Source organism: Haliaeetus albicilla, chromosome 11, assembly GCF_947461875.1.
Source record: "Haliaeetus albicilla chromosome 11, bHalAlb1.1, whole genome shotgun sequence".
Lineage (NCBI taxonomy): Eukaryota > Metazoa > Chordata > Aves > Accipitriformes > Accipitridae > Haliaeetus > Haliaeetus albicilla.
The window spans coordinates 15,361,712-15,387,896 of record NC_091493.1 but is presented as its reverse complement, the minus strand read 5'-3'; the positions used below and the strand labels follow the sequence as shown (position 1 = coordinate 15,387,896).

The 26,185-nt window shown below is 37.2% G+C and overlaps 1 protein-coding gene across 49 annotated transcripts in view; it reads right to left on the bottom strand.

Moving 5' to 3' along the window:
• KCNMA1 (potassium calcium-activated channel subfamily M alpha 1) overlaps positions 1 to 26,185 on the bottom strand; it is a 528,098-nt gene that overhangs the window by 183,357 nt on the left and 318,556 nt on the right. The window contains exon 1 of one of the 49 annotated variants that reach the window (XM_069796254.1): positions 7,011 to 7,607. The exons of the other annotated variants lie outside the window; for them this stretch is intronic. Within the exon in view, the coding sequence (XP_069652355.1) occupies positions 7,011 to 7,221 (211 nt within the window). The 5' untranslated portion in view covers positions 7,222 to 7,607. Of the gene's footprint in view, positions 1 to 7,010; positions 7,608 to 26,185 lie in introns of those variants that run through there. 49 annotated transcript variants of the gene reach the window in all.

Below are 26,185 nucleotides of genomic sequence, written 5' to 3'. Positions count from 1 at the left end.
AATCAGGTTGCATGAACAGCAATTCCCAGACAACTACAAAGCCAGCGAGACATACACGGAGAGAGTGTGCGCAAGAGAAAATACTATAGAAGATTAAAGGCTTAAATTATTAAAAGAGACTTATGCTGATAGTAAATAATTTGGCTGCAGATATTTGGCATATGAATAAAAGTACACTGTGTATTATACACATGCACAGCTCATAAAATTAAAATAAGGCTTTGAGGATAATTTTTATCGGACAGTACAGCCAGGAGTTATATAAAAGTTGTGTAACGTGGTATTGCAACTGTAACAGTTAGGTCCAGGCCAGCTTCTTCTCCTATATTCTCTTTATTGACATTTGTTTTACCCAATTCCAGTGCTATAAACCACATTTTATTTCTAGAAACTTAAGGAAAGACTGGATCTGGCAAACATATAAACCTGGTCACAACTTTCATCATCTCAGTGGAGTTGACAGGTTCCCCTCAAGAGCCAAGATGCATGTGGCGAGATGTGTTTAAATCAAGGCTTTATTTCCACAGTATTCTTGGAAAGTTGTTAAATAAAATTTTTGCTCTTGCTAAGGCTCATAAGTAGCCTTAATAAGGCTCATAAGTACCCTGAATAAAGTAGAAAATCACTCCTGTCTATTACATGGATATAAATTTTCTTTTTAATTACTGACTGTAGGGAACTCTGAAGATTAATCACAACTGGAAAACTGGGTTTGGGGATCTAGATGAAAAGCAATAAAATGTTGCTTAATAATTATAAACTTCAGATCTGTTTGCAGTTAGAGGATGATCATTTTGGATCATAGTGCTGAAAACCGTGAGAGACATGTCCTTCTGCTACTCCTGTCCAAAGAGGTGTGGCTGGACAGGGATGGAAAGGACCCTAAACTTTCTCATCTCTGTTCCATCCAGCTACCTCCCTCACTTCACTCCCTAAGAACTTTTTGAAAAATGGCTGGTGGAGGAAAAAGCCTTCTGTTCAATTGCTTTGCATTGCATCTGAAGTTAATGAGGTGCCCAAGTTACCCATTGCAATGTTTCAAAAAGAAGCCTGAGAAACATCAAAGTTAGCAACAAAACCTCTATCTCCAAATTCTTACAATCTTAGATGTATTTCAGTTGCTGAGACATCAAATAATAGAACAAAAAGATTATGGCTTCAATGTATTTTTTGTGAAAGAAGAAAAATCATTATTAAGTACTGCATTTGCTACAGCCTACACTATTTAAAGATTTCCCTTCAGAGAATAGAATTAAAAAAAAAAAAAAAAAAAGTGGAGAGTTTACGTTTACTTGAACTACAAATAGAACTGGCCTGTAATTGTAAAAGGTTACAATCACCTTGTAACTTCTGTATCTTGTCTAGGACATTACTTGTGGGGCTGTGTTTTATAGCTGAAGGAATTATGACACAGAAAGGATCAAATTTTGACCTTCAGAAACCTGTGTATTACCTGCTTTGTGTGGTTCAAATAAGAAGATAAAAATGAAATTAAAATCACAGTTTTCCTTATCATGATAGCAAATGAATTCTTTCCAGTATTCTACACTTTTCAAGACCCAAACAGATCCATTATTAGATTCCCATATGCATGCCATTTTATATGATTTTCATAGAATCACAGAATAGTTTGGGTTGGAAGGGGCCTTTAAAGGTAATCTAGTCCAACCCCCCTGCACTGAGCAGGGATGTCTTCAACTAGATTCAGGTTGCTTAGAGCCCCGTCCAACCTGACCTTGAATGTTTCCAGAGATGGCACATCTACCATTTCTCTGGGCAACCTGTTCCACTGTTTCACCATGCTCAATATAGAAAATTTCTTCCTTATATCTAGTCTAAGTCTACCCTTTTTTTACTTTAAAACCATTGTCCCTCGTCCTATTGCAACAGGTCCTACTAAAGAACTTGTCCCCATCTTTCTTATAGGCCCCCTTTAAGTACTGAAAGGTTGCAATAAGGTCTCCCTGGGGCCTTCTCTTCTCCAGCCTAAACAACTCCAATTCTCTTAGACTTTCCTCATAGGAGAGGTGTTCCATCCCTCTGATCATTTTTGTGGCCCTTCTCTGGACCTGCTCCAACAGGTCCATGTCTTTCCTGTGCTCAGGACTCCAGAGCTGGATGCAGTACTCCAGGTAAGGTCTCAGAAGAGCAGAGGGGCAGAATCACCTCCCCCGACCTGCTGGCCATGCTTCTTTTGATGCAGCCCAGGATACGGTTGGCTTTCTGGGCTGCGAGCTCACATTGCCAGCTCACATCCAGCTTTTCATTCACCAGTATCCCTAAGTCCTTCTTGGCAGGGCAGCTCTCAATCCCTTCATCCCCCAGCCTGTCTTGATACCTGGGGTTGCCCTGACCCAGGTGCAGGACCTTGCACTTGGCCTTGTTGAACCTCATGAGGTTCACATGGGCCCACTTCTTGAGCCTGTCCAGGCCCCTCTGGATGGCACCCGGTCCCTAAGGCATGCCAACCGCACCACTCAGCTTGGAGTCATCTGCAAACTTGCTGAGGGTGCACTCGATCCCACTGTCTATGTTGTTGATGAAGACATTAAACAGTACTGGTCCCAATATTGACCCCTGCGGGACATCACTTGTCACCGATCTCCATCTGGACATTGAGCTGTTGACCACTATCCTCTGGATGCAACCATCCAACCATGTCCTCATCCACCAAACAGTCCACCCATCAAACCCATATCTTTCCAATTTAGAGACAAGGATGTTGTGGGGGACCATGTCAAAAGCCTTACAGAAGTCCAGATAGACAACATCCATAGCTCTTCCCTTGTCCACTGATGTAGTCACTCCATCATAGAAGGCCGCTACATTGGTCAGGCAGGACTTGCCCTTGGTGCAGCCACGCTGGCTGTCTTGAATCACCTCCCTGTCCTCCGTGTGCCCTAGTGTAGCTGCTAGGAGGATCTGTTCCATGATCTTCCCAGGCACAGAGATGAGGCTGACAGATCGCTAGTTCCCAGGGTCCTCCTTTCTACCCTTTTTAAAAATGGGTGCAATGTTTGCCTTTTTCCAGTCACTAGGGACTTCACCTGACTGCAAAGAGATGGGTATTCCAGAATAGTGTAAAAAAGAAATCTGAAAAGTGATCTGAACAAAACACATAAAAGGACTGGACAATGTCAGGGCTGCAGCTGGTAGGTTTGAGTAACCTTGTTTCCAGGTACTCACAGTATCTTGCTCTCAGGGGCTGAGCATACAACCATCAGTTCGTTCAGTGTTTGCAAGTGAAACCCACTACACCTGCAGTGTTTACTCCCCATTAACACTATTAACACAATGAGTCGGTCAGCCAAAACAACTCTACATAGTAGGGACAAATTACACTGTACAATGCACCAGTATGCATACCTTCCTGGTAGCTTATACCATGCAAAGACTTTGTGTCGTCTGTTGGCAGCATCCACTAATACTAGCTGAACTGAAACAAGGGAGAAAGGAGAATTCCCATTCTTGAACAGTTGTTTCTAAAGCTTGACTGTAAAAGAGATAAGACGTGCTGTCTTTGAACGAATCTGTTTGGCACTCTAAAACATTTAATAGCATTGACTACTTGACCCTCTAGTAAATTATGTGCATTTTGAAAGACTGCAGGTAATTCAGAGGTTTCAGCCTTATTCTTCAAATAGACTACAAAAAGCTGCTGCTGAGAATAAATTGTAAGCATAAAACTCAGATGAAATGAGTTTGCCCCTAAATGTATGATTATTTATATCACCTTGAACTTAGCAAGGGGATGAGGAATCAACTGAATAATTCCCAGAGGAAAAGTCCAAATAGCACTTCATTCTGGTACTGGTATTAATGACATGCAGAAGTGTGCTTGCTATCATACATGCATCCGTAAACTGATGACACAGCAATCCTCACAGCAATAACCTTCTTGCAATGACACTGTTGTAAAACTGAAAATGGCCTAAATTATTCAGTAGGTAGCTTACTATGAATCCACATAAGATCAAAATTAAAACAAGTTAAATAGAAAAGATTTTGATGGATTTAACTCAAGGGTAATTATTGACACAAAGTGTCTGCAAAAAAATAGCCTGTCTCTGAAAACTAATCACATGTAAACAGTAACAAAATACCCCATGCTATGCTCTCCCCATTTTCAAATCAAATTTGACTCACAGCTAAGATGTTATCTCTTTCAGACCCACCAACTCACCAAGAATAGAAATTTTTGATGTTTTTTTATGTATCAAGAACAGTAAGCAAAATTCTATAATAGGACCACTAACAAAAATTCCCATTTTCCCCAAGATATCTCAGCTACATATATGAATGTGTACATCTCTCTTTCCTTAGAAATATTTGGGAATGTATTTTATACATGTGGGGAAGAATAATTTCTTTTAATATGAAGTAACTACAAAACTGTTTTACATTTAAATGATACAATCAATACTTGAGATAGGGTAGGCTTCTTATGTATTACAGTAAAGTCTATTCTAATTTTCCACACTTCATAGGATCCTGCCTGCTAAAGTTAATTGCAAACTGCTGAATGGAATGCTCAGGAAGTACTTGCTGTTTTGGCTCCATCATGTCACTTACCTTCTTCGTGGCAAGAGGTTTTATATCAGAATTTTCTTAGGGGATCTGACTGGAATAAGATATAATATTCTACACTAAAATTTATAGAAAAAATAAGTATAAAAAGATTTAATTTACCTAGAAAATCTATCTAATCACAGGAAAAATATACAGATAAAATGAAGTGCTTCTTCAGTTTGTCAGTCTTCTGCTTCTAAATGGATGACCAAACTATGCTTCTGAGCTGGAGTTTATTTCAGCTGCAATGCCCAGGATAAAGCTAAGACATTCATAGATTTCTAGACCAGAAAAAACTTTTATGATTATCAAACCAGATTCCTTTAACAATATGAGACAAAGTATTTTAGTCAATAGTTTCTGCCTCTAGTAAAATAATTCGAGTCATAGGTATGATGATTCAAATGAACCTCTGTGTATACCACAGGTTTATTTTCTTACTGTGAAAATATTTCTTTAGCTACCTGTGTTCCCTGTACAGCTAACAGACCATCTTCAAAGTATACTCAAAATGTAAAATATGTGTGTAATATGTTCTGTTATTTTTACTAGGTAATTTCCTAGATAACACGTGTGGTTTAATTTTATTTCAGATTCTGAGTGTTCAACCTGGAACCTGTAAAACAAAAACCCAACAAAAAAGACCACAAGAACCACACCTGACTCCCAGAGAGCAAATGCCTACCCCTCCTGATATTCTTCTATACACTGAATTTAGATAGAAAAATTACACACATCTTCCAGGCCAATTTTGAAGGGTCACTAAGAGAGGCCAAATACCACCCAAAAACCTGAAATCAGTGTAAAATATTACAGAAATCAATGATATGTGCAATAGGTAACAATATACTATGTTAAAATACTGGGCTAGATCTCAAATACAACAGGAGTATTTTTATTCATTTCACTACATACTTGTTCAGTTCTGTGAGGTGAGGTGCAAATACTCTCCAGCTATCACTTTCTGACTCTTTACTAATGACCCAGTAAAACGGATGCTTTAGACCAGAACAGTGATATAAACATGACCAATAAACTATGTGCCAGTAGTAATGCAATTACAGGAGAAAATTATTTTCTCTATAAAGTTTACAGCAAAACAAACAACATTATTTTAAGCTTTATTTGACTTTGAAGTCTTACAGGTGCTGAAATATGGTATTTTCCTGCCTGTCAGACAGTCTTGCAGTCTCTCTGCTGAACTGATGCTTTCCACTGGATTAATACACAGCAGCAATCAGGATTACCCATGGGTTACAAACCCCCAAAAAAAGGAAATTTATGATTTTAAATCTATAAAGAGGAAGAGAAGGAAATCACAACTAAACTTGTGTGTCTTTAGCAAGATTCTAAAAAACAGAAACAGGAATTAGGATGTTTCTTCATTCAACATGAGAGGTCAATCTACCAGAACAGCATCAAGCATTACATTATTTCTCATCAATGAGACACATAATCCCTTTCTTATTGCCATATATTGCTTTTTCTTGCTTATTGACAATAGCATATACAAAATATTGGTATAAGGATTCAATACACAGAGATTCTATATACCATTTGAATTCCTGACAAACCATTCACCCATTCATCAGAATGGTATCTTCATCAAACCTATCAATGGCTACTTCTACCCTGAATTTCATTAAGATTGTATGGTTTACTGAAAACTGAACAAACCAGAATCTATATTTAGGAAATCAGAACTTTTTCTGAGACACATATAATGGAGGGGTAATTTTTAGGATGCAAAATAATCCTATCCTGAATGCCTTCACACAGCACAGCAGAGCAACCTCAGATTCCATGCTCTGTATATAGGTTTGAAAATGAAAGCTCAAAGAACAAGACAAGAAGAAATAGCATGGGAGGAAAAGAATCTGCTATTCCTTGGAAGCAACACAGCCAAAATATTTTGATGCATTTCCCTGCCTCTGTTATGCAAGTGTACAAGCAGGGAAAACAGCCCACAGCATGAAAAAAATCAATACCCTATGAACCAGAACAGTGAAACTCCATCAAGTTCAGAATCTACATAGGTTGTATAGTAATTGCTTTCAAACAATGTTGTATCAAAGACTTGTCAATAAATCTCTCTGCTGCATGTCTTTAACTTACTTTTACACCTGTTAAGATAATGACAGCAGTTTTAAAAATAATTTCTTAATAACTCCACCACTGCAGAATTCTACATTCCATCCTTCAGTAAAGAGTGGATTACTTGATTCTAGGTGAACACTGAACCCCTTTGATGAGGGAGATATGAGCACATTAAAGCATGTGTGTTTGGGAAGGAATTTTTCCTAGAAAGAAACTGAAATACTGCAGTGTTATTTTGAAGTTGAAAAATTAAATATAATGTCTTTTTAGAAGAGAACAACACTAGCACCAGAGACAGAAACACAAACTACAGCTCTGAAGAAAATTTTAGAGTCAGACCTTACCCCAGTATGAGCCGACCCTATAACAAGACACCAGAGAGTTTCGAAAAGTATGTTGTTCTTCCTTTTCAGGGATATTATGTCCAGCTTTGACACGATATCCATTTTGGAACAATTCTCCAAGAGATTTTTTACGCCGTCTAGTACTTTTATAAGTTTCTGTATGCGTGCCCCCAGAAGTGTTGTGGTAGACTAAAATCTTGCTGGAAATCATGACTGTGTATCTTCAGCTTCAGGAGCACTGCACATAAGTATTGCGGTCCAGTCTTCAGTCACAGCATCCACTAATGGTGAAGTTAGTCATATATTTACCTTTCTTTTTTGCTAATTCAGTATCAACACGGAGAGACAGTTCAGAGTTCTTCCTTTAACAGAACTCTTTGGAAGCAGATTTATTTAACTGGACACAGGATAATGCAAAGTTCCCCTTTACATATTGTTACCAAAAGAGAATTCAGTATAATCTAGTCCATTTCTGTTAGCATGAAACAAACAATTAATTCAAATACAAAACTCAGCCTCACAAAACAGACTAAGAGTATCACAGACTGGATGGACAAAACAAATCACAGAAGCAGGCAGGCAGTGCAGATGCTTCTCTGATCCATGATGTATTAGAGCTTAAAAGCCATCTTCTATCTGGATATTACCACATAAGCTTCTTTCAGATACACCAAAGAACCACACCCATTGATCCAAAACCCAAAACGTGATGCTGATCACTTGGAATGAACACGTACTCTTATAAAGAGTTTAGTTCTTTTAGTTCATTTACATAAAGGGAATTGTTTAGTGTGTATTATTTTCTTTGGCAACTTTGCATATCTGTCTTCCAGCTGAAGCTAGTATGCAGAAGGCAGACGTCACGTAATCAGTCAACTCTTACAGGATTTATCCCAGATGAAATAAAAAAAACCAGACAAACACAACCCTTCATCTAATCCCAGTTAATGACAGCTATATTACTGAAGGAAAAAAAAAGAAAAAGGCAATTTAGCCATCAAGCAAAAGCACAAAGAATAGAGTGCATTAGTTCTCTCAAGCAGACTCGCTCTGTGATTACTCATAAGACTGGATTTTTGTTCAGTCAGCTACCATCTCATTCAATTAGAAAAAGCTCTTTAAAAAAAAATGTAAATGTGAGATACTACTTTCCATGATATACGATAGTCAACTTTCCTGCTTTGAGCATAACATACAAACTTCATCTTGAAAAAGCTATCTTCATTTCGAGGAATATGCTTATCATTCCTATTTTTTGTCCCCAGAGGAGCCACAAAGATGTATATGCCAAAAATAGATCAATGCCATCTGGAGTACAATGCAAAGCAGACACAAAAATAGACTGCACCATGTGCTTATAGGAAATGTACAGGATCTTAAAGCATTTTGGAAAAGTTATTAAAGGGTGACAATGCCAAATATAGAAATGGGGAGAACAGTACATACAAATTTCAAATTGCCAAGTAATATGCAGAGAGTGAACCAGAGGCAAACCACTTCTGTGACTCCTTTACTTTGTAACCTATACACTATGTTCTTACAAACAACCTGGTCAAGTTCCCACTGGTCATAATAGTAAAGTTCCACTAAGTCTAGTGGGAATAGTTTTTGATTCTTTACATATGCATGCAGACATATAAATAATATACCTGTGAGCACTTGAATCATTCCTCTCAAATTGGAAAGATTTGAACAAGGTAATACTTACCTGTGTTACTAATCACATCTTGTACGGCTCAAACTGAAAGAACGTCCTACTTACTTTTTACTATATAAGGCACACTATCTTTCTTTTTGTATTTAATCTTGAATAATATTATAATATTGGTATTACCCAATTTTAAACGTATCATTAATGTACTTTGTACTTAGTACAGCAAATGTTTGGGTGTAGAAACCATTTCACCTTGCAAGACTGGAACATCTCTAAAGGAAAACAGTAGCCAAGTAATAAATAGCAAGAGCCAAGCTGTTTAGTTTACATAACCTATATTTTGGTTTTAGTAATTTGACAGTATTCCTTTAGCTCTCTCAGCTCCTTGGCATAGCCAGATTTTTATCAGTTTTTCTCTCTTTTTCTGTCAGTGCTCTGCTAAATCTGTTGCATACATAAAAATCTGAAAACATGAATTAAATGACAAAAACTGGAAATAAATCTAAAATAAACCTGTACCACAAGTTAAACAAATATGAATCTAAATTCCAGCAGCAGCAAGATGATGACATATTGTGCTGAGAAGCACTGTGCAGCATCACAGAGCCACACAAAGATGTTTGTAGTACTTTCCCGTGCAGATGTTTCTGCTTTCCAATGGAATGTTTTTTAGCATTTTGTTCTACAACCTGATTACTCATGAGGGCTTACTGTTTTCAGTGAGAGTACAGTTCTTTACCATCTACATTATCTATTACTTGGCCAAATTTTTCATATTATATATAAAATCAGATTACAGAAAATTGTTCTCTATAGGTTATATTATTTTTTTCTTCAGTTGTCAAGAAAACTACCTTTTAGATATCCCGTTTTCTAGCTCAGATGAGCATCTGAGTGAAAGTCTGAAGTCCAATTAAGCAGATGAAGATGATGCCATTAGGAAAATAGCACTGTTCCCAGTGTTCCTGTACTTTTTCCTACCCCTGTGAGGGACAGAACTGACAGTCTCCTGGTCTGAGGTAGACTTAAAACTCCTAAACTCTGTGTTATCAGAAACACTGGAGATGCGTGCAGTCTGCTCTGAAGTATTTACTCCAAACTAATTAATATCCATTCTGTTCTAAAGAGCTCTAGGATGACTTGTTAAAACCTATTGTACCTTCAATGACCCCAAGCTACTTAAAGTATGCTACAACTGAAGTTTTCCATATTTTCAACAGAAGCCTATCCCTGGAGCATATCACTCAATGACCCTCCCTGAACTTGCCATAAAAATGGACTGATGCACTTGTGGAAGCATTGCTACAATTAAATGTTAACTTGCTTTCAAGTTCCATCCAAATGTGAAACTATTAATCTCAAATATGCAGAAGAAGAAAGCAAGACTTCTCAGCAGCTGAGCTCCGCTTTACCTTTGGCTATGCAGGAACTAGGTGCTTGCTGTATCATCTTGCAAGAGGGCAAGGGAAGAATAGATCTTTGGCATAGACAACCAATGTATTGGGTAGAAGTGGGTATCAAATTATTGCTCTCTGAAGCACAGGTTAGACAGGGATGACTGATTTGCTGTGCTTTTGTAGGATACTATCTGCTTACAATTGTGCCCAAAACCACAATCTAGAAAAAACTTAAAACACAAGGAAACCTGCCAAGGAGAAACCCGCTGCAGAGAAAAATAACTTTGTTATATCCAGTGACCATTCTCTCCTTGAAAATTACTTTTTAATTTATTTTACAGTAAGGCAATGCAGAATGTTCCACGTCATCTTTCCTCTCAGGTTGCTACTTCTGAAACTACAGTGTAAAAGCCATAGTTCTACAAGAAATGGCCCATAAAATTTTCATTGGTCCTATTTCAAAAAGGGTAAAAGTATTATTCATAGAAAAAAAAAAAAAAACCTGGTGTGTCCGAATACAAAAACTATACAGGTTGGCCAGCAACTACTTTTTGGTACAGCTTTGAAGCATTGTCTATGGGTTATGACAAAAACATAACAATCTAATGTTAGTTCTGCCAAGCACTTACTGCTCATTAATCTCACTAAATGATTTAGAAGGTCAATTTACAACCCAAACTTGAGTTCCTGAAGAAATACGTGTAGTTGCATTATTTAGCTTTTTATCTCCCAGTCTCAAAGTCTTAAGATATTAAAACATTTTCAGAAAGCTTTACAGAAGCAATAACAAAAACAGTCACTAGATATGTAAATACTAACTTTCTGCTTTATACCACTTCAGGCAATGTAAGACAAGCAGAGATATACCCAGTAACGAATGAATAGCAGATCTCTACATAAAATCAGAGTGTATTATCTTGTAAGCATCATATTTTATAAAGGAAGTATTATCCCACCAAACTGATAGTGGTGCCATTTTTAACGAAAGGCTGAAAGCATGAAGGGAAGAATAAAGAATATTCATACTTACCTTATGGAAAAAAAGAGCTAGGGAGAAAAGGAATTTATTCATCTCATTTTTCTTTTTTTTTTTATCATACAGTTGTGTAATCCTTTCTAGATACCGAAGTCCACATTCAAAAAGGATGCAAAATATGTCTTTTTAATTCTTTGATTTTTGGAGAATAAATTAATTGGACACTTCACTGATGATGCTACTAAAATCAAGATGACCCTTGAAATAAGAGGTTACACCTCAGCAAGCTAACCTTGCAGAGAGGTGGCACTGAAGGTTGGAAACTTGGGGTTTGTTTTTTAAAGTGCCCTTTACAACTCAGTGTAAAGTAGTTTCACTTCCTGAAGAATGAAGTTAGCATCTTGTATAATTTTCCCTGGCATTCATGAGGAACAAATTGCAGTCAAATCAGGAATATGCTATAATCACAGACTGTAACCATGGGGCAGGACAAATGATAAGAACAAAGACAAAGGAAGGACAAAGGCCAGATCTAAAGCCTGACTCATGCTGCAGGACGGTGGTTTAAAAAAAGACTTGCAGCTCTGACTGTCTTTGCTGCTGTGAGTCACAAGGCACGGGCCATAACTTGAAAAGGAGTCAAATGTTTCAGTTCTAATCAACTGGTATGATATAAAGCATCCTAGCCATTGAACCTTCTTTAGCCTTTGAATTGCACAAAGAAAATATTTAAATAATGGATATGAGCAGATACATATATTAATTATGAAAAACCAGTTATGAAAATGATACACCACAAAATTCTATATGTGATTATGATCCAAGTGCAAAAAAAAAAAAAAATTAAAAAAAAAAAAATTTTCTGACCAGAATGGTGCCAAACTTCATAAAATATTTATGCCTGCCCAAGAGAAGTGATGCCCCTTTACTCAGTGTAGAGAATGACTCTGTGCACATGGTGTAAATTTATATTGTAATAACAACAAACAGAGTATTTCATACCAGCTGTTGGATTAAGAATTTAGGCATAAAATTTCATAGAAATTGAAGATTATGGTGTTTTAACTGCTTTTTTAAAACAAGGCTGTCATGTAGGTCCATACACCACTTATCAGTATCCTTTATTTCACCCCATGCCAGTACTAAAAAAATAGTCTTTACCTGTTCAGTATTGTATCATGTTTAAATACAAAGTCTGAGAACTGCAAGTGTCAATTCAGCACTAAGGCTGAATCAAGAATAAATCCAGTAAAGGGAGTAGCATTTAAAATTCCTCTCTTCAAATTCATGTTAGACAGAAAATTTGTCTGTGATCTGCCTATTGAGAAGCAAATTCTCAGGGAGTTTCAAGTGCACACAAATGCTTGCATTAATAGGCCAATGTTACCAAATCACTAAGAACACATAAGGAAAATTTCTGTGCACTATCAGAGTAGATTAGAACCACTGCCTAGAAAAGTAGGTGTCTAATGTTTTCCTAGAAGATGCTGTTCCTCCAAATCTATGTATCATGTTATTTTCCACTGAATGCAACACATTTCTTACACAATCTGCGCAGCATGCAAACGTATATAATTTTCTTTAGATTAATTTCCTAGGTAAAAGCGAGCATGAGAGAATCCAGATGAACCTATCTTGGTTTGTTTTTATTTTTTAGATGTCTCTGCTTTTTTTCTGCTTTTTATGCTTTGCCCACAATAGAAAGGGAAGTGAAACAATGCAGAAGAATCCAAACTCAGTGTTAATATGGAATTTAAAAGAAAATAAAAGCTGGGATCACACTATTTTCTTTACAAATTATCCCATCTCATTTGAATTTATACTTGCAGTATTTTACATGTAGAGACTCAGATGTTCATTGACAGCCACACCATCATGATATATATTGCCTGCCAACTAACCACTATAAAAATAACTTTTTCTTAAGAGTTAGCATTCTCATAATCACATACCTAGCCATTACTAAACACTTCATTAACTATGGTTTAATAAGTACCTAAGTTTTAAATAATTAAATTATATAAAAATTATATATCTACAATAAAAATTTTAATAACAATTATCTTGATTTATTTTATTACATACATATTTAATCACTTAAGTACATAATTTAAAAGTGAGCTTCTAAATAACATCATATCTATTACCTACAGCAGCCTTTACGTAACAGAACATTAGTATGAACCCGTGTAGGATTTAGAATTTCAATAATAGATATGGAAGTTGGATGTCGAATAGGAAAGGGTCGCAAAGGTTGAATTTTGAAAAAAGAATAAATACAAAGGTTGTAAAAGGCATTCAAATCATATTAGAATTTTATATTTATCCCACTGTAATTATTTCTTCTTCTGTCCCAAGGCGGAAAAGTCATTACATCCTTGAACTTCACTGACTCACTTGACTTACCTCAGAGAAAAGCATCCCAGATCAGAATTAAGTAAAAGTGAGCAAACTGATATAATGTGAATATAGTATTCACTCTGACATCAGCACACAGTGTCAGTGCCATACTTGGCCACTAACATTACAGCTAGCTCTTAGCAATAAAACACCTTTCTGCTAGGCTATGGAGGTAGGCATCCACATCTCCTAAGTCTAGCATCAACTGAAATTATTCTAAATCTTCAAGCACAGGACAGTTTGAACGACCAAGGGGCTGCAGTGTGGATGAATGAGACTGGCATTAACTGCTGAATGCACAGTGGTTGGAAAGGAACCAGTCTGTCTCTGTAGTGCAGCATGAGCACACCTGTACAAACACTCCTACAGTTCTGAAGGAAAATGTTCCACACAGTAAGGGGTTAATCAAAGAAAAACATAACCACCAATTAGGAAGACAATAAAGCTGATAGATAATTTATACTGAGCAGCAGAGTAAGTAGGTGATAATGGAGAAATAACCACTGGAGAGTTTTTAGTACCTCAGAAATCTCATAATGCAGTAGACTAAACCATTTTGCTCTCAATCATCTTTGCTTATGAGGGACTACAACATGTTCCTTTTGATTATGCAGATTATTGTCTCCAGATATCCTGACCTGAATGCAAAACCTCTTGAAACTGAATTTGACACTTAAGATACTACATGGCCAGTTCTATTCAGTTAAACACCCACAGTGACGCTACAATATTATTATATTTAATAAAAACAGCACTCCTTGTAGGATAATGCTGAACAAAATGCTGTGTACTCGACCTGCCCCTGTACAGCACACTTCCATCTGCCTTACTTAATAGAAGCTGATTTAAAAAGAAGGCAAAATAATTTCCCTGTGTAAATCACCCATAACTGAAACAAGAAAATGGCTTTAGAAAAAAAGTTTTGCTTGCGTAGAAAACCACATTTTTCTAAGTTTAAACACTATTTTTAAATTAAAAGATGCATTATTGGTTTTGATCTTTATCTGTCATCTGCTATATTTTTACTAGCAATAAACAAAAGAGCTGATAAAGTCAAACTGGCTGATTTTCCAATATTTCAGCTTTTGACCTGAAGTAGCATCTAGGTAGAATTTGTAAGAAAGCCTACTTCCAACAAATGCCTGTGCAGTTTTGAAGACAAGATAACCTTAGATAGTTGGAACCTAAAATACCAAGAAAATTCAAATTCTTTGGCTTCATATCCCTTTATACATATCATATCAGAGAAGTAAGATCAGTAGACAGATTTAGAGCAAAATGTTTTGTGACTAACATAAGCCTATATAAAATTTGCAAACACAATGTACTGATTTTTTCAAAAAGAATTAAAAACTAAATGCCCAAATGAAAAAAGTGCACTCCAAAGTTTAATAGCAGCTTATTTAACAGTGCTCCATATTAAAAAGTTCCCTGAACAGAATAAATTGGGAAAACCAGCAGAAAGATCCAAAAACATATACTTATAAAGAACAAGCAAATACTGCCCTCTGAGCATCATTAGCTTTATTGGCAAAGACTTTCTGGCAATCCGTCAGGTACACCACTGCAGTGCAAGTAGTTACGGAGGAGTCAATAACTCCAGAGACACTTTTGTGATGCAGAGAAATGTCCTTCCATTTATGTACTGGATTTTCTCTGCTGTGTTTCTATTTTTATTTTATTATTTAGAATTTGAGATAGTATGATACTAAACACTGCTGAAGGCGATAACAAAGTTAATGAATGCTAAGTGTCTGGGGGTCAGCAGTGAATCACGAATAAGCCCTGCATAATGTAAGCATAGACACTAAAAATACAGAAGTACTACAGAACCTTAGGCATTCAAAAAAATGATGTGAAACAAGTGGCAAAAAGTGGCAAACTATGAAAGATACTACTTCCTTAAGTCAATATTGTATGAAACTCTGCCAGATGGTATAAATATCCTGCACTCCAAAACCTCATAAAAAGCCTTAAACACTTCAGCTGGAAGAACACTTATCTCTGTATCCCAAATTTTCCTTCTCTACATGTCACCTGACTTTGTATGGCAAATTACTGCAATTGCAAAAATTGAATAGTGGATTAAGGAACAGATTGAGGTGGAATATAACATTGTTGCAAACTATTATCCATCCAAGTGTTACTTCTGAAATGTCATATAAGCAGGAAGGTCAGAATTTTGCTTAGATCAGTATCTGAAGCACAGAAGCACAAGAAGTAATCTTACCTAATCCCAATGGATTTTTGGCCTATCAGGTGATGGTCAAGCAGTTCATCTAAATAAACGTATTAATGAAGTTTCCCTTTTTGAGTTTGGAATTATAAGAAGAGTGAAAATCAAATCCTCTCTTGACTTTTCTTAGATTCATATATATAAAGTTGAGCAAAGGAACTGCCAAAAGATTATTGAAAGGATATGAATGATCCGGTTTATATAAGCCTCCGTTATCAGTTGAGTACCTAAGTTCATTCAGAACTCTCTGGTATTCAGTAAGAACAGCCACTATATGAACTTTCTAAAGTCTTGTATGGAATTCCTAACTTCTAATCTTTCTAGTGAAATCCCAACTATCTTTGCAGCTTATATCAATTCCAGTCTCAACAGGATTTGCTTATGACTAATTCAGTCTTGCAAAAAGGCCAGGAGGAACATGGCTAGTTTGGGGGTTTTTAATTACTTAAACTGCATAATGCATCTTCTCTTAATTCCACATAAACCAAGCCTCATGCACCACAGAGCACACTAGACCACTGGTGCTGAATTAATGAGAGCTACATGGACATCTCAGTACATTTAGTCCAGGGTTTAGAAGATAAAAGAGATCCTTAAAGCTGTGTTACAGAAGTTAGATGCTTAGAAATACAAAATGAGCTAAAGCTAAAAAACGGTTGCCAGAAATCATAAAACTTATGTTAAAATTACCAGAATATAAACTCTCATCTTCTAGGTATAAGGACTTCTGGTTTGGGACTTATGCAGATATTATTTATATTAAAGTATAAAATACTGTAAACAACAAGCACTGAAAAATCAAAGTTGAGAAGATCACACCCTGCAACAACATTACTCAGATTCAAATTAATAAAAAAACCCAAAACAGTTACCAAGAAATGAGTGAAAAAAGGTATCGGGGAAAAACTACAGGATAATGTATAATGAATAGATTGAATGCCTACAAGGTTCTGTACAAGTTAACATACTATCTTGGAGCCAAGACATGAAATTTTATTTTCAACTGGTCTTTAAGCTGACTTTTAAAGATAAGAAACAATTAGTTAAATAAAAATATTAACCTAATCTCTCATATTACCACTCAGGAAAGTGTACAGGTTACTTACATGCTATAGATAGCTCAGGAAAATTTGGAAAGCATCTACCTAATGTTAATACAATGATCTTTTTGGACACTACAAGTAGCATTTTTAAATGCCCCTCATGCAAAGGAATACAAATGCCAGAAGACAGCATAAGTGAATTATGGGTTCCCTAAACAGTTTGAGGGAAAGAGCTTTCTTCTTTCAGAACATTATTCCGCATTCTATTAAAGACAAAATTGTACAGTCTGGGTAGCCTTCATTTGAGCAGAAGGGACTTAATCACAGAGTATGAAAGACCACTGAAACCATTAAAGAACACAAGAGCAGTCATAAAGTAATTAAACTGAAAGAAAACATTAGAGTGGTTTTTCACATAATATCCGGATGTTGAGAACATGTTGTGATTAGACAGGAAAGGATATGGAGAGAAGAAAATTACATAATATCTTTACAAAAAAAATGCAAAGTGTTTGGCTGTTAAGAAGAATTGCAGTGATTTATTTTTTAGCATACATCCCATATACTTTATATTACTATCCTTGAGGGAGTATGACTGTATGAAATATGAGTGAAAAATTTAAAATCAGTTATTATAAACTACTTAGAATTTTAGCAGTCCATCTATTCCAAAATGACATTCTGTGTTTCTGAATCACTAAATTTGGCAGACTATGATCATGAACGTTTATGGATCGATGCCCAGAAAAAACATGAAATAGAACATTAAGTGATGATGACAATAGACAACTTGGGTATATCAGATAATGTAAAGTCTAGCTGCTTATGTTCCTTTGTATAATACATGCGGGGAAAAAAAAATAAATGGTTTACACCATGGAAATGTCTATCTGAAAAACACATGCTGAAGAATATTAATATACCTTTAGAAGTTCTAAATATTGTAACCACAAAAGAATACTAAGAGGGTTTCATTGAAGGGAGGGTTGTCTATATGACTTCATCTTGGCAGACAAGGAAAAAGTGATTATGGAATTCAAATTTAGGTTGTTTAAATGAAAATACCTATTACATTTACTGTTCATGGAAAAAAAGAAAAAGAAAAAAAAAGAAAAAAAAACCCCACAAAACCCCAAAACCAAACAACAGAAGTCCAAAACAGTAATATATCATTTGTGTTTAAAAACATCAAATATCAAAAAGAAGAAAGTGTTTATGAACTATGTTAACCAAAACCAGACTTAATGCATTGCAAATAAAATACATTTTAATTATAGCATTCTATTACTAGCAGCATGGTAGATATTTCAGTAATAATGGAGAAAAGGCAGAAGTGTCCCAGATCTATTTTATTTTATAACTGAGAAAAAGCTAATCATGTAATGATGGCATACTTGCCTTTCTAATGTGACTAAGAAGAATGCTAATAAAAACATCCATTAAGCCAGACATTTTTAAATCATCACGTCTGGGCAACTTGCATCCAATAGTTTTAAAAACTCACTCTGTGGTCTACTTACTGTTGGTTTTCAGTGAGTCTGGCACATATAGTTTACAGAAGTTCCAGAAATATTTAAGAAAGTTAATGTTATTTCCGTATGTTTAAAAGAAGTAACCATAGGCCTATTAATCACTTAGACAAAACAAAGAATTCTGCTATGAAGTAATTAAGTGGTCAAGGTAAAGAATTATATTTAACTATATATTTTAGAAAAATATCCTGTCCCATTGGTTTTTCCATTAAATATCATATTTGAGTGATAAAGCTATAAATACTGATGTAATTTACTCAGCATTGCCATGGCACTCATTAAATGGACCAAGAACCGTTGAAATGAATCTGGTATGTCTTCCCTGGGAGTCTTCTCAGGCATGTGTTCCTGATCTTAAGTTATTTAATACTCCTATTAATATTCTGGAGGAAAAGTAAAATCCATGCTAATAAAGTTAACCGATGATACTAGAGGATGTAATGCTTAATAATGAAGAGAAGAAGCTAGTGACAAGCACGGCTTAGGATCATGTGTAAAGCAGGATGGCAATAAACTATATGCATTTGTTCATAGGTAACTATAAGCTTAAGACTGGATTTTTTTTCTACTAAAGCTGCATTCTTGCTCTATCAAATTTTTCTTCTCAGAAGGAGACAGGAGGAGAAAAGATGCAAGAGGTCAAAGCAGTCCAGCCAGCCAGCCAGATAAAATGGGAATCACTTTTATTTAAGGCAATATAACTGGTATCAGGTACAATAGTAACTTGCAATAGCTCCTCAACATTCAGAGAGTAATACTACTTTGGGGCTAAGCCTGCCACTCATTCACACAGGAAAAATCAAGGTACCTCCCCTACCTATGGCCCCTCCCAAGCAGAGTAGAATAGAAAACAGAATGAATTTAGGGTCAGTTTGCTACACAGTGTTAAGTAACACTCACAGACAGTGATAGACTGGGAAGAGAAGATGATTTAAATTATCCAGTTTACTTTGAATTCAGAGTTGTAGGGAAGCAAGCACTCAGTTTCTGTGAACATCAGCTAGGTGACAGGAACTAATGACACTTGAGACTAGTACTGTCATTGTGTTTCTCCTCTGCTCCAGTGTCTTTTGGCTAACTTGTTTGACTTCTCATCAGTGAAGGAGAGAGAAAGAGAAGCATATTTTCACAATTGCATGCAACAACTTTCATAAGAATTCGTTGTGGATGTTATGACAAAGACATATTTGTCACAAGGTTACCTTTTGCTATTAATATTGTAACAACTCAAAAGCCTGTTGTGAAATATCACTTTTAACTCGTACCCTGTAAAAACATACATGCTCTGTGAAAACTGACCTGATTAAGCTATCTGGAAGAAAGTAAAATTTTTGTCTTTAATATAATACAAATGTGATACAGTGCATTCAATGACATATGATTGACAAATCACCAAGCTGACTGAGTATTCAGAACCATTCCCATCAAATTCATTCTGATACCTGTTTGAAGGCATTTGAAGTGTACAAAGAAATGTTACTGCACAGAAAAGTAGTGCATATGCACTTATACATAAAATACAATTCTACTGGGAAATTTTACAGAATTTAGCTTCTATCATATAATTTATAATGTACGTAAAATGACACAAAATGCAAGCTGTATAAAATACACTAGAATCTTAAGAAATATTGTAGAATTTGGATGTGCATTCAAAGTTTTCGCCAGCAGATGGCAGAAATGCACAATACTTAGCCAACAAAATCATTGACAATGATTGCAAATTTAAGGTGCTAAGAAAGGGATAGTTTTGAGACCTGTGGATGCATCGAAAGACGGTAAATTTTTATAAAGTTTTGGAGCCCATAATTTCTCTCTCACACTGGTAATCCCTACAAATTAGTTATGAAAGTACTTCTTTGTGTTAGTATAGCTAAGGTACTGCTCTACGTTTCATTAAAAAAAAATACGTTTTCCAAAAGGAATAAAGTGTTCTGCGGATTCAAATATGGTTTCAGGCTGAGCTGTTCCGTAGAGGTTATGTTAAAAAACCTACAGGGTATTGAAACAAATGTTTTCATGTCACCGATTTTTAACTAAAGCTTCATCCTGAAGCACACTTGCTGAATGGCCAGGAGGCATTCACACCATCAGCTTAACTATCTTAATAAGACGCACTGCTTTTTCTCCAAAGCCATCTATCTCCTTTCACAGGGGGAAACCAGTTTTGTTCTCTGACTCACAAAAATACCTGAATGTCTACCAGAGATGTTGGAAACAGTCTTTTCAGACCAGGAGTTGATACTGAGACCACAAGCCTCATCCAAAATTAATTGAGAATTCTGTAACAGGACCTGGACAGAATTTGAGCAAGGACTGGAAAAAAAGATCCTCTCTTTTCCATAATTATGCTAATCACCACACAGAAAGATTTGTTCTTGTATTGGGTTTGTGTGGCAAGGTTTTGGTAGCAGGGGTGGCTTCAGTTAGAAGCTGCTGGAAGCTTCCCTTGTGTCCAATAGAGCCAATGCCAGCTGGCTTCAAGACGGACGCACTTCCGGCCAAGGCCAAGCCAATCAGTGATAGTGGTAGCACCTCTGAGATAACAAATTTAAAAAGGAAAAAAAGTTGCGGGGCACGCAGAAACAGCAGCCGGAGAGAGGAGTGAGAACATGTAAGAGAAACAACCCTGCAGACCCCATGTCAGTGAAGAAGGAGGGGGAGGACATGCTCCAGGAACCAGAGCAGAGATTCCCCTGCAGCCCGTAGGAAAGACCATGGTGAGGCAGGCTGTTCCCCTGCAGCCCATGGAGGTCCACAGTGGAGCAGATCTCCACCTGCAGCCCAGGGAGGACCCCATGCTGGAGCAGGTGGATGCCCGAAGGAGGCTGTGACCCTGTGGGAAGCCCACACTGGAGCAGGCTCCCGGCAGGACCTGCGGATCTGTGGAAAGAGGAACCGACGATGGAACAGGTTTTCTGCCAGGACTTGTGACCTTGTGGGGGACCCACGCTGGAGCAGTCTGTGCCTGAAGGACTGAAGCCTGTGGAAGGGACCCATGCTGGAGCAGTTCGTGAAGAACTGCAGCCCGTGGGAAGGGCCCACGTTGGAGAAGTTTGCGGAGGACTTCCTCCTGTGGGAGGGACCCCATGCTGGAGCAGGGGAAGAGTGTGACGAGTCCTCCCCCTGAGGAGGAAGGAGCGGCAGAGACAACGTGTGATAAACTGACCGTAACTCCCATTCCCCATCCCCCTGCGCCGCTGGAGGAGGTAGGTAGAGAATCCAGGATTGAAGTTGTGCCTGGGAGGAAGGGAGGGGTGGAGGGAAGGTGTTTTGAGATTTGGTTTTATTTCTCATTACCCTGCTCTGGTTGATTGGTAATAAATTGAGTTAATTTTCCCCAAGCTGAGTCTGTTTTGCCCATGACAGTAATTGGTGAGTGATCTCTCCTGTCCTTATCTCGACCCACAAGCCCTTTGATATATTTTCTCTCCTCTCTCCAGCTGAGGGAGGGCAGTGATAGAACTGCTTTGGTGGGCACCTGGCATCCAGCCAGGGTTAACGTACCACAGTTCTCTATGTTATGCATGTGTCTATGTTTGCATCTGTTGTCTGTCTTCTTTTCCCCACTGTAAATCTTGAATTATTTTCTGAAAAAAATGGCACCGCTTCAGCAGCAGCCTAGACTAAAAGGGATGTCAGGGAAGAAGGATAATGAAAAAATCTTCCTGATGATAGAATCTATTCTATAGAATCAAACAGTTTCTATCACTTGAAATTTTGTAGAGTAAAACAGATGAAGCACATGGCCAGGAAAAGGAAATGGATTGTTTAGTAGGTCTTTTCTACCTTTAATTTCTGTGATTCAATACTATGAGACACTATCAAATACATATATTAAGCTTTATTTAAATCACTGTAGTTATAAGGCTGATTGTTCCTCATTCATATATCCTTGTAAAGGTGAAGCCAAGATCATATTTTACATGTTTAATCTTCCTCTAGCAATACCATCCTGTCAAGGCAATTTATTCCAATACAGTCTGCTCACAAAATCAGTATTTCCTTTTTCATAAGCATACAAGTACATGATAAAAGGCATTTCAGTTATTTGAAGTGCCTTTGCTATCACAGAAGATATAACAGTTTTAAGTGGTGTGAAGTAGACGTGGCACTTCAGGACATGGTTTAGTGGGCATGGTTGATGGTTGGACTCGATGATCTTGAAGGTCTTTTCCAACCTAAATGATTCTATGATTCTATAAGTGTTTGTAAATCATTACTGAATACAACTGGAAGATGCTCATTTGTTGCAGGGCTCTCCAACTTTCCAGACTGCAAGCTATCCGAAGAAACAACGATCTGAATCTGAAACTTAGCTATAATACTCAGATAATGATCACTTTTTGTTAAAAAAAAAAAATGAGATTTACCATGGCATTATTTGTCCCATTGCAAATTTTTTGTTTTCATCCAACAACCTCTTTAGTCTACCTTCACTTAAACTGTCAAGACAGTATCCAGACTCAGCAAAGCACTGAAATCATTTGGCTGAAATTAACTGTCAAAATTACCTGTAAAATGTCGAGAGCCAGAAACTCCACCCTTTCTGTTATCATTCTTCCCTTGGGAAGATTCTCTGTTCTCCACAGAAGCCTGCACTTGAGGTGGAGAGCTGTCCTTCTATCACTATCAGAAAGTTTCTGGTACAGTGTTGTGCAAGAAATATGATTTCGTAAAGCATAGCTTTAATTTATGTGTAAGTACCTCAAATTCTACTGTTTGCAAAACAGCATTGAAAAAATGTCAGGGGGGTCTAGATGCAAATAAACATCAGAAAACACAGAATCATAGAATCATTTAGGTTGGAAAAGACCTTCAAGATCATTCAGTCCAACCATCAACGATGCCCACTAAACCATGTCCTGAAGTGCCACGTCTACACGCTTTTTGAATACCTCCAGGGATGGTGACTCAAAGACTCCCCTGAGCAGCCTATTCCAATACCTGACAACCCCTTCAGTAGAGAAATTTTTCCTAATATCCAATCTAAACCTCCCCTGCCTCAACTTGAGGCCATTTCCTCTTGTCCTATCACTTGTTACTTGGGAGAAGAGACCAACAGCCACGTCGTTACAACCTCCTTTCAGGTAGTTGTAGAGAGTGATAAGGTCTCCCCTCAGCCTCCTTTTCTCCAGGCTAAACAACCCCAGTTCCCTCAGCTGCTCCTCATAAGACTTGTGCTCCAGGCCCCTCACCAGCTTCACTGCCCTCCTCTGGCCATGCTCCAGCAACTCAATGTCTGTCTTGTAGTGCAGGGCCCAAAACTGAACACAGTACTCGAGGTGCGGCCTCACCAGTGCCGAATACAGGGGAACAATCACCTCCCTGCTCCTGCTGGCCACACTATTTCTGATACAGGCCAGGATGCCATTGGCCTTCTTGGCCACCTGAGCACACTGCTGGCTCATATTCTGCTGGCTGTCAACCAGCACACCCAGGTCTTTTTCTGCCAGGCAGCCTTCCAGCCACTCTTCCCCAAGCCTGTAGCGCTGCATGGGGTTGTTATGACCAAAGTGCAGGACCTGGCACTTGGTCTTGTTGAACCTCATACAATTGGCCTCAGCCCATCAATCCAGCCTGTCCAGATCCCTCTGTAGAGCTTTCCCACCCTTGAGTAGATCAAGCCTCCGTCCCAACTTGGTGTCATCTGCAAGCTTGCTGAGGGTGCACTCGATCCCCTCATCCAGGTCATTGATAAAGATATTAAACAGAACCGGCCCCAATACTGAGCCCTGAGGAACACCACTTGTGACCCACCGCCAACTGGATTTAACTCACTGATGTTTGTATCTGTACACTTTTAAAGTCAGAGCATAAGAACTTTTTATACCGACTGTCAAAGCAATGTATATCACCGAATTACAAATTCATTAAAATTTTCTTCCCTTTCTCTGCTCCGCCCCAATATTTCAATATGTAGATCATTCCATGTGCCAGCTGTATTCTGCTTATGTACTTCCTTTTCTTATACTACCTTATGCTAGCAAAAATGATACCCTAGAAATCCTAAAGGATTTATCAAATCTAAAAATGTGATATTTTGCAGGTTTAAAGTGCTGATCTGCTTTCGGCTGTACATTAGACAGTTAAAACCCTACCATTCCTAGAAAACTTGTGATGGAAAAGCACAATCTGATCTATCTTGCATATTGAATTTTGTTTGCATATGGGAATCTAGATGGAAGATTTGATTTGAAACAATATCCTTCATGAATACTGATTGAAAATTTCATTTATATACAGCATTTTGAGATACAAAAATACATTTTATGAACAACTGAACACAAAAGAAGTGGGGAAAGTGGAAGGTTTCACTTACTAAGAGTTACGTAATAGCTGAATTGTGGCATTTCTGAACTAGCATACGAAAAACAAAAAACCCACTAGCTTTCCACTATAGTACATTAAAAGATGATACACATTCAAACCACATGTCCTCTGCTATACTTCACATCTTTCTACGAGCATTTAGTGCTCTGAAGGCAAAGTTTATTTTTGATTTAGGATGGTTTGGGTTTTTTAAATACTGTTTAAACAGTGCATTCGTACTTTATTGTCAGTTAGCTAAACCAGGACAGTTCTTGTGAAATCAGGAAGTCAGGGAGCAATGTTCTGGTGACTTTCACTCTGTCTAGTAGTCAGTTGAACTCATGACAGCTGACTGACATGAATCAATAGTGAAATAAACTGGAAAGACCCTGATGCACAATACATTCCAGACAAAGTATTGTATTGAGGCTCCTAAATGATCTTGAAATTTAAGGTACATAAAGGAATCCTACTTAATCAGTAACAAATTCTTAAAACATGCAAAGAATTATTGGAATACACTGAAGTCTGAACCTGTGAAATGATTTTCACATTGCCTAACATTAAGCACTCCCTATTTACTTGCCTTGCTAAAAGGCTAACCTCCCTGCAATTCCTATTTCCACAGGGACACTTGGTGCAGGAACCAGAACTTATGTGTTCTGAATCATGCTCTACACAAGGATATCTCTCTCAATTACAAAAATTATATAAAAGGAAAAGTAGGCATCTAACCTGAAACTGTAAATAATATGGTCCAAACACCCTCCTTCCCCCTCCACTCACACACCGAGTCCTAAAAGTGTGTCCAAAGTATTTGAGTTCCACAGGCAGAGTAAATTTTTCCATCTTTTTAAAAGTTATAAAGGAATAGATAATCTTCATTAATACACTTCAGTGTATTTGCTTAAAAACTCTTTCATCACAGCATCTCAAAATAGTAACTTGCTGATCCAAATTACAACTATGTCAGGGACCCCAATAATTCACATTTTTTAATTAGTGTATTATTTCACTAAGGATGATTTTCCCTAAAGTGAAAACCCCTCTGGAATAAACACAGTGGAAGCAGGTGCAAAGCTCAAACACTGTAAATATGTCACTCCTAAGATGACTACATAAAAAAAATTTAAAATTCCGTGCTTCAGCAGGTGATAAATGTCTCGGGAGGATTCCATAAGAAAAGAGGTAAAGTGGGACTATAAACAAGAAATCAAGAAAAAGCAACATTGGTGTAATTAAGAGAGCTGGAAATCCTTTCAGCCCTATGAATAAATATAAGTACAATGCTTAACTCTGCTTGCAAAATTACATAAATCTTGTAAAAACTATCCAGCAGAAGCTGCTAAATGGGCAAACTCTCTCATTATTACTGTTGGTACTGTTAGATTGCTGTGTCACCATGAGTCAGTCAATTATGCAGTCACTGTCACAAAGAGTATTCATCTCAAATAATTATCTTTTTGTCTCATTTCCCAAATTTTGCAGTTTTGCTATTTTCTCATTTCATATTCCTCTTCTGTGGATCCTGTAATTCTAGTTTTTGCTCTTACACAGCCTTCATCTCCAATAATTTCAATCTCAAAGTTCTCAGAAACTCTGATATGTTGCATTCAAGTGTGAAA